At 41.6% G+C, this 10,058-nt stretch overlaps 1 protein-coding gene across 1 annotated transcript; it reads right to left on the bottom strand.

The window, feature by feature from the left end:
* Window positions 1–673: 673 nt before the first annotated feature.
* LOC119019096 (long-chain-fatty-acid--CoA ligase ACSBG2-like) lies at window positions 674–9,407 on the bottom strand. Its single transcript, XM_037097351.1, has 12 exons — window positions 8,935–9,407; window positions 7,864–7,952; window positions 6,978–7,098; window positions 6,787–6,867; window positions 6,414–6,563; window positions 5,764–5,931; window positions 5,495–5,676; window positions 4,718–4,951; window positions 3,755–3,972; window positions 3,535–3,674; window positions 3,206–3,449; window positions 674–2,978 (listed from the first exon to the last, which is right to left on the bottom strand). The coding sequence occupies exons 1-12, from the start codon at window positions 9,250–9,252 to the stop codon at window positions 2,893–2,895; spliced, it is 2,031 nt and encodes a 676-aa protein (XP_036953246.1). The 5' UTR covers window positions 9,253–9,407; the 3' UTR covers window positions 674–2,892.
* Window positions 9,408–10,058: the final 651 nt, after the last annotated feature.

Below are 10,058 nucleotides of genomic sequence, written 5' to 3'. Positions count from 1 at the left end.
GAATGTGGAGGACTTACCTGCAGTAGGATGGATCTGAACAAGGTTTTGAGTGAGCACTCTGCTGAAACGAGTAGTAAACTCGTATGATACCATCTGATGCCACTCTGTACTTGTGTTGGAGGAGAAGTAAGAAAAGATCTGAAGCTGACCTCTGAGACTGTTTTGTTTTCTAATAAATAATAGACATGGCAACTTCTGCCCAACCTCTTTCAACTTCCTGTCAGACCCACATACTCCCAGCCTAAGCCCCGTCCATCACAAATAGGGAGACATCATTTAATCTGCTGAACAGATACAGTCAGATAATGGTTTACTCGCTCATCCCTAATGGACCCCTAAGTTATTGTGTTTCTGACATCTTTCCATTGTTCTGCAATTGACACTTTAGACACTTTATTTATTAATTTATTTTGGTTGGTTTTGTCTGACCAGTGTGATGATATGAAAGTTAACAACAATCCTGTGAAGTGAAACCGCTTTCTCAATATTCAAAGGGCTACAGAGTTCAGTCCTCCATCTCCTTTTTGTGTCATTATATGTTTTTCTCGAAATATTTCTGGAGAAGGCAAGTAAACAGAGACACACTATACAACACTTGTCACATTCAGCCATGCACACACACACACACACACACACACACACACACACACACACACACACACACACATTCATACACTGACGGCAAAGACTAATCAGTAGCAGTTTCGGGTTCAGTGTCTCCCTTAATGATACCTCATCGTGCAGCAGGGTGTCTGAGGGTCGGACCGCCAACCCTCCAACTGGCGGATGGCCCGCTCAACCTTCTGAGCCACTGTCGCCATATGAAGGTGGGCTCCTGAGACAATCCTTTACATACGTTTGAATATTTGTGAATTTTTACAAAAAGGCTGATGGATTAATTTCTGAGTGTGTCAGCACAGCAGTGGGACTAGCTTTTGTACAGCTCTTATATAAATGGGAATTTAAGGGATTTCATACAGATAATGTCCAGTTGTGACCTCTGATTCTGTACATGGAATGAACAGACGCTTCTGCTCGACTGATGACTGCTCAGTATGTCGGCACCATCTGCATTAATCTGGATTAATGTCCACTAAACTTTGATCTCCCTGCTCTGGTCTGCGTAAAGAAATTTAGCCACATGGGACTGATTATCTTTATAATTGTCATAAAAGTCCTTGATAATACTCATACGCCATCTGAATAAGGCATCGACGTGGGGGAAAACATCAAGGTTTCTCTCCCATTCACAGCCCTTGACTAAAAAAAACAATGTTAAAGTCAAGTTTATCTTCATTGGGAGTACATTTTGTGTTTTGTCCAGACAGTCTGATAAATACATTGGGGTCCTTAATGTTTGCATTGTTCTCCACTCGTTGGGTTTCCCCATGCACAGATCCATCCGATCGTGTAAACCTGTTGATCTGCAAGCTCCAGTTTTTCATTCATGGCTGTGATCTCCGACACCGAAGACTGAAACACAAGTTCAATACAGTGTGTCCTCAAAATTGTGAAAAATTCACTACTTTATGACCTCAGTTTGGTCAATTTACCCACATCACAATTTTTTTTTATTATTGACAATCATGGAACATCTATCACAAAATAAAAATGTCATTATTTGTCAAACTGTACATGGACTAGAACAAAGTAGAATGTGAGCTTCGTCATTTGCACACACTTGTGATTGGAGAAGTTCAGGCCATCAATAGTCATATCACATTATAAAAATACTTATTCTGCAGCTCTGCCAGGTGAGGATTATCTTGTGTACACAATATGAGACAGGAAACTGGCAATTAATGCTGTAAAATCTTTAAATACAAACAATTAAAAATAAAATATGTTTGAGTTTCAAAAATGGTCAAACTAGTCCCCTGCATCTCAGGGGATAGAGGGGGTCTATCAGTAATCAGAAGGTCGGTGGATCAATTTCCCGGCTCCACCAGCTGCATGTCAAAGAATCCTTTAGCAAGACCTGATGAGCAGGTCCGACCCTGCATGGCAGCCTCAGGCATTAGTATGTGAATGTGACGTCTGTTGTAAAGTGCTTCGAGCGGTCAGTTGGATAAATGGAATATAAGTCCATTTAACATAATTGTTTCCAGTGAGCTACTGAACATGATGCCTCACTGTAAATGCCAATAATTGGCTCTGATTTGTAATGTTTTACGTACAAAAGGCGCACAGCAGCTGTAAAGCCATATGTACATGACATAATAAAAGTAGTGTTAAAGTACTCGGGATTGGTTTCAAGAACTCTTTTTGAAGTTGTCAGTCTCGTCTCTGACTCTGAATCAGCTACATTGGGACTGGATGGAATATCACTGTGTTGAATAATATGTTTGCTCTACACTGTACACACTCATGGCTTCTATTCAAAGACAACAGTTACCTAGCCTGATGCACGCACAGAAAGTTGCACCATGTTAGGTTTACAGTAAAACATGATTAAAGGGGTGTTGAAAAAACATGCTAAAGTTGATTTTAGCTTGGTGCTTGTTTGTATTTGCTAATAGATTCAAAGGAAAACTCGCACACATAAAATTCACCCACGGTATGCAATCAGGATACTTATACATACCGGTACATATATCCTGTATATGGTAACAAAAGAGGTGAATAAACAGGAATCCTGTATATTTCAGTTCGAGGCATGACTATGGTTTGCTTCTTTGACATATTAGCATTAGCATGTCCTGCCTCGGTCTTGCTATTGCCTTTGTCTCAACACCCCAAAGTCTTGGTCTCGTCTCGGTTGCGCTACACTCTGATCTTAATCATGACTTGGTCTTTATCATTCAGGTGAAAAGAGGTGTATATAATTCCCAGCTTGACGTCGTCGGCGTACGTTTCTCTCCTCAGTAGTATCTTCTCTCCGTGCAGTTCAGTCTACTGTTTCGTCGCTGCGTAGATGTCATTTATTTTCCCCTGGTACATCTTTACAACAATGGGCCTCCTCAGTTTCATGGTGGGTCCTGCACAGGAAGACAATAGAAGCAGGTTAATTCAATTTAATCTCAACACGAAGATTCAGTTTCTACTGAGCAACACCTGCAAGATAACAACATCTGATCCACGGAAGGTTTGAAAATGTTTCTGAGGGAGAGATTCAATCGCTCATTACTGGAATGTTGTCTGATTTGAACTTTGCTCCCATTTTAATGCCAAAAGGAAGAGTTACAAAACAACCTCAGTGACTCACCCAGTTCTCCTCCTCCAATAGAGAAGTCTCGCTCCAGTATGATCCACTTCTGGACCCTCTGGGCGTTGGACGTTGCTCTGGCGTTGACGCGCTCCAAGCCCTCCTGAATGGCCGTGTAGATAGCTGGCTCCTTATTGGCTATGATCTCTGACACTTTGGTCGATTTGACGCCGCGCTGCTGGCAGAAGGCCAAAGCCTCGGGGCTCAGCTCGTCTGTGGGCTCGCCGTTGTCGTCCACGACACACTGAGGAAGCAGAGAGAAGGGTCATCACTGTGTTGGTTTCATTTGTTTAGCAGCTGTGTGTCTGCAGGAATGGAGGTCCCGTTACTTTGAGAGTGAGCAGCATGGAGAGGAACTTGAGCTTGTCTCCCAGCAGCATGGCGTTGCTGATGATGGGCACCTCGGCCTTCAGTGCGTCCTCGATGGGCACAGGAGGGATGTTCTCTCCACCGGCGGTGATGATCAGCTCTGTGTAAAAAAGTCAGAAACTTAGTGACCTTTGTTGTTTTTGACAGAACATTTCAGAAGCTGTTCGGATGGCATCTTACCCTTGATCCTTCCTGTGATGTACAGGAAGTCGTGCTGGTCGTGTTTTCCCAGATCTCCAGAGTGCAGCCAGCCATCCTGGTCAAGAGCCTCTGCTGTTTTATCGGGCATGTTCAGGTAACCCATGAAGACGTGTCGACCCCAGAAACATATCTCTCCATTCCCGTCCTTATCCGGGTTGTCCAGTTTTGTCTTGCAACCTGGCATCACCTTCCCACAGCTGGAAAGACCAGTCACAAGTCAACCACATGATAATGGTTAGATCTCGTCTGACATGGTGTTTTCAGAACAGTTAACAGAGATTTGAGCTGTAATATTTCAATACATTTTCAAACTCGCTGACTTAACGGTCATATTGATCACATTTTTATATTGACAAATCTTTTTTTTAATAATAGCTCATAGTAAGGTGGGGGATAAAATGTATGATGCCCGAAATGAGTGGTTTGTTTATCTCTGTGTAAGAATTCCAACAGTTCGTTCCAGCTTTTAACAAGGTTTGTAAGCCTATCGCACGGCGCCGCTGGTATCACGTGGTGTCTGTGGTACATGGACCAGAGGGTCGCCTACGCATTGCAGGATATTTTGTGTCAAATATATAGGGTATAATAATTCCCATGAAACTTTTGGATGGCACTACAAAATGGCGAAGTCACTGTATATTTCACTATATAGTGTGTAGGGAGTGGTTTTGGTTCGCTGGTGTTAGCAGCATTAGCCAGTACAACAAACTGGCAACCCCTTGAGGGGGCAGATGGTCTGAACGACAGTGGTCGTGAATGCAATAGTGGGGGGGGGGGGGGGGGGGGTGGTCTGCCACCACTTGTAAACAGTAATGTTTCAAACCTAGTTTTTTTCAAGTCAAACTTTCACCCAAGGGAAAATTACCAACAGGTTGTTGAAACATCCATATCTGCAACACAATTTAATTAATGGTGACTCCTCCATGAGGCTTTCCTGCTGACCTTGTGATGCGGTATTCCTCGTTACTGGAGACGGTGTGTGGACCGGAGCTTTCGCTCATGCCATATATCTCCATCACAGGCATGTTCAGGCTCATGAAGTACTCCAGAGTTTCTTTGGTGATGGGGGCAGCGCCTGTGAAGAGGATCTTGCAGCGGTCCAAGCCCAGCGCAGCACGCACCTTCTTAAAGACCATATTATTAGCCATCGTGAAGCCCCATGGCACCTGATTTTCCCTGTAAAACAAAAGAAGCAGTCCGATGTATACCAAGGCCACAGGTTATCATTTGGAGGTGAGGATTTTTTAGTAATTAAGAACTGGGACCAGATTGAACATGGCACATTGTCACTGTCCACCACTTTGGTCTCAACTGTTTTATCCTTTTTCCATGAACATGTGCTATGACTGGAGGCTGTTTCTCATAATTATGACACATTATCTCATGATCTCATTATTACGAGAAAAGGTTTGGACATGGTTCAACAGATCTTGTCTCTTCTGGGTAAACATCCTCATACCAGAAATGTATTAATCCATGTTGGCCCGAGCCTGGTACACTCAGTCTGGGCAGTCTCCATTAGAGATCTTGCAGTGTTTGACGCTATGTGTATCATGCTTAATTCAGTTACTTTAAACCCCTTAAAGTAAAAAGCACAGTTCGGTGTTCTCCATAAACCCACAGCTCAGTCTTTATCCTCACTATTTAAAGGTTTAAAGGTAGTGTCAATTTGCCTTTTTAAAAGAGCAGTAATTAGCCTGGAAATGGTTATTGTCTCACTTGTTCATTTTGCTGTAGTTGTACTGCAGACCAATGGACTTGGCCCAGTCCGCCACGCTCTTCTTCATTGGGGATGCCTTGAGACCAACAGCTCTCATCTTCTCCTGCATCTTCTCCCAAACACGAGGAACCCCGAGGAAACATGTCGGACGCGCCTCTTTCAGTGTGGTCCCTAAGGAGCCCTGTGAAGATGAATGAGGATCACGGTCAAAGTTGGAAAAAAACTTTCATTATTGATTTCATGTTTATACAACAGAGGGCATCCTTACCTTGAGGGCATCTGGCTCTGCAAAGTAGGTCGTCACGGCATAACAAATACACATCCACATGTCGAACATCTGGGCCGCTGCGTGGCTGAGTGGCAGGTAACTGACCACCACCTCCTCGGCAGGTTTAAGATTCACAATGGATAGAGCCATGCGGACTGTCCATGTCACCTGTAAAAAAAAAAAATGTTTTTTAATTAAAAAAACGTCTTGAGCTCTCATAACACAAATCAGCAAACACAGACTCACACACACACACACACACACACACACACACCTACACAAACCCCAGCATCATCCTGCATCTGTCCCACACGTATAATTATAAAAAGAGGAATGACAAGCTGAAAATAGAGCAGAAAATGTTGCCAGAACTTCATCCTCAACGTTCACTGAGCCCATAGTCCACTTGTAGTATGGTTCAGCTGCATCTTTACAAGCAGTGCAGAGGAAGCCATAACTTCAGTTTGATAATCAATACGATTCCTATGAATTGAATATTATCTGTTCCCAGCTTCTGAAATGAGAGGATTTGCTGCTTTTTTTCATCACACATCACTGTAAATTGAATATCTTATGGTTTGGGACTTTTGGTCGAATAGAACAACGTCATGTCATCTTACACTCCGGGAAGTTATTGTTGTGGAACTCACATTGTCATGGCTCAGCATGACTCCTTTGGGGTTGCCGGTGGTTCCAGACGTATAGATGAGAGTACAGCACTCGTTGGCCCGAAGGCTGTCGATCATTTTATCCAGCTGCTCCTCAGGCACGTCCTCTCCCAGCTTCATGAACTCTGCCCACTGCAGAAACACACACATTACATTTGAATCTGGACTGAACTGTACTGATCTGCAGCTGTTTAATATATTTAAGTTCTGTCACACTTATCTTGTTGCAATTCTTATACCACAAGTGGGAAAGACAACTTTGCATTTAAAGGGGCAGCAGTGTAGGCATCGCATACAGTAAACTATCAGAATGTGATTTATGAGCGTAATCAATATGTCTGCTGAGTGAACGTACTGTATACAGGAAAGGTTCTTTCTGCTGCAGCTCCCCTTTATACTGGACAATGGCTTTCAGATGAGGTAGATGATCTTTAACCTGTTGGGAAAGACAAATTCAACACATTCAAGTCATGCGAGGACAGATTTTTCTTTGCCAATAGTTATCCGAGGCACACTGAGGGCTGGTGCTGTGATGAAGCTCCTGACCTGCAGGATTTTGTCGAGCTGTTTCTGGTTCTCCACAACCAAGACGTTGGCCTCACAGTTGGCGGCCACATACTGACAAGCTTCAGGAGAGTTGGTCGTGTAAATTCCAGTTCCTAGACCACTGCGGCACAAATCAGTCACAGGAGAATGCTGTATCACAAACTGGTTCGTGAATACACATTATTATTAATATTAGAGATTATTTTTACTGATCAGTAAATAATTAAATCTGTTTAAAGTAGTTATTCATCTTTTTTTTCTTTCTCTTTTTTTAAACCAGGAAATCCTCTTTGAGATGAAAAACTTTTTTTAAAGGAGCTCCTGGGTGAAACAGCAGATAACAGATATCCCCCAACATTAGAATTAAACAGAAATGTGATCATCAAATCAGATTAAGTGTCTAACACAAAAAGACTTTTATCCTCGAAACAACCAGAATGGCGTCAGTGTTAAACAGCTAAAGCAACACACCTAAAATATAAAATACTCAGAAACACCGACAACAAAAGGAGAGAGCACACGGTTTCTGCATAAATGTTTCTGGTACACTTGATTTACTGCATGTCAAAACTGGTATTACAGCATGCTTATTTTGGTATGAATAGGTGCATAACCAACACATGTTCAGTGTCACTCATCTATCCAAGAACAGTGACTGAATATACTGACGATATGTTTTGCTGTGTCCATAGTTTTCCAGAAAACAGTGCAGAAATGGTGAGTCTAACACCTGCATTATGTTTCCTGAGACTTTAAACTGTTAAAACACAAACAGGCGTGGGCAGAGACACACAGATGGACTTCGAGAGAAACATGGACGGAGATAAATGTGCAGCTGCTGGTGAAACAATGTGCAGCAGTGGAAGATCTGTAAGTGTGATCTTACCCGGCGAGGATGCTGCCGATGTCTGCGATGAACCACTCGGGGGAGTTGAATCCCAGAATCCCCACGCCATGGTAACGCTCCAGCCCCAACTACAAGAACACGAGTTGTGTGGGTTATTTTTGTATTATTAGAACATGCATTTTTAATGGCACAGAGCCTCTGATACTCTTGACCGACATTTTGAAAGTCATGAACATGTCCATGAAACAGGAGAGGTAACACAAGCTGAGTATTTCACACACCCAAGTGTTAGTTTTCAGCAGCCTGTTCTCACACCAGAGAGGGGGAAGTAAATTCACTGTTTACACAACCGGTGCCAGGAGTTTAAGGTTTTGTGTAGGCTGTTCATGCTGGAGTATAATGTAGTTATTTGTTTATTTAAATGAAACAGTGACTATGACTTTCTGCTATTTGCTTCAGACCAGACTGAAAGCAAAACCACCCTGAAACAAAATTCTGGCAGATCATTACCGGGAAAGATAGCAAGTATCTGCTCATGTCTGTGGATCAGATTATTAGAAATAATGACCTTGTGGTTATGGACCTTATTTGTTTTAAAAGTTTGAGTGTAAGTTTGAAAAATGTAATGACATATAATGAAAATGCCTTTTTGTTTTTTAGATGTGGAAGGAATATATTTGACAAGACATGTTGATATATTGTACGTACATGATTAAATGATTTCATAATAAGTTGATAATATACAATTATATGTATTCAAAAACCTATTACTTAGGACATATGTTGCATGAAGATAATATATGTTTGGAAAACATGGTAATCTTTTAAAGATATTAAAAATGACAATAATTGGTATATTTGTCGAAATGTAGGGAAGATATTGATAAAAGAATCAATAGTACGTTGCAAGTACATTGTTCAATATGTATTTCAATATATATGAAGATGACAATAATTTTAAATATAAGCCTGAGTTAACTCGTCATTTTTTTACCTTGTAATATGAAGGTGAAAATATTCTCATATCAGGTGAAAAAAAAACAGAATACTCATATTTTAGATTGAAATATAAAAATATAAAAACAAGTCATATATTGCACATAAACAAACCTTGAGGAAACTTTTAGCAGCTGCCCGGCACTGATCATAGTATTGCCTCCATGTCACAGTCACCCACCGGCCGTCTTTCTTGTAAGCCAAGGCTGGAAAGTGTTCATACTGTTGCACCGTCTCCAGGAACATCTGATGGATGGTCATTGGAGTTTCCGAGGCCGGGCCTGAGCCCTCCATCCTCAGCTGGACTGCCTTGTCTCTGCTGGTGCTCCATAGCCGGTCAGCTGGGGCCAGAGCTGGTGCTGTGGTAGACAGAGGAACTGGTTTGGGCTCTTCTATACTGGATCCACAGGGACAGCAGCGTTTACCTGCCATTACTGACTAGTCAAATCCAGAAGACACTGCGCCACACCAAGAGACAGCACCCGTTGTCCAGAAGAGTCAGATGCATGCGACGACTGAAGACATCTCCGGACTGCCCGTGTGAGTTAATTACACCTGCAGTCAGAACAACAGGATTTCCAGGTTGTGCAGTAAACGGGGAGGGCAATCTTGATACCTGAAACCAAACAGAAGGCTGAGGAATGTCCATACCTACCAGCCAATCAGGTTTGGTTAGAGGGAGTAACACGCTTTCAATACAGTACAATAGATTAGATTTACTAGATTACAAGCACAAGCGAACACAGCGTACAAAACATAAACAACACAAAGGTCCTGATTTCCTCCCACTTATTTGCTTTTTATTCTTTTTGTTTTGCGTGTAATGTTATTTTCTATTCCTGCTACCCCTCTGTCCTGAATCTCACCAGAACTACAAAATGGTACTGATTCTTTGCTTCCTTCAGTTTGTCTCCAGTTTTTTCTCATCCTGCGCAAGGCTTTGGTTTTGATTGTACAGTTCACCAGATACTAAACTGAAAGGCTTTGATTTGGATGTCTTATTCAAAAAAAAAACAACAAAAAAAAACAACAAAAAAATAATATATATATATATATATATATATATATATATATATATATATATATATATTTATATATAAATTTACAGCTGGACCTATTTATCAGGCTGTATTCTGTTATTCCACTAACTGGAAGTGTGAATTTACATTTAGGCTTAATAGTTAGTTTAACCAAGCAATGTGCCATTAAGCCTTAATATTTAGGTTGGACATTTAGAT

This window comes from Acanthopagrus latus, chromosome 5 (assembly GCF_904848185.1).
Source record: "Acanthopagrus latus isolate v.2019 chromosome 5, fAcaLat1.1, whole genome shotgun sequence".
Lineage (NCBI taxonomy): Eukaryota > Metazoa > Chordata > Actinopteri > Spariformes > Sparidae > Acanthopagrus > Acanthopagrus latus.
Note: the sequence above shows the minus strand (reverse complement) of the source record. Positions and strands in the feature narration are given on the sequence as shown.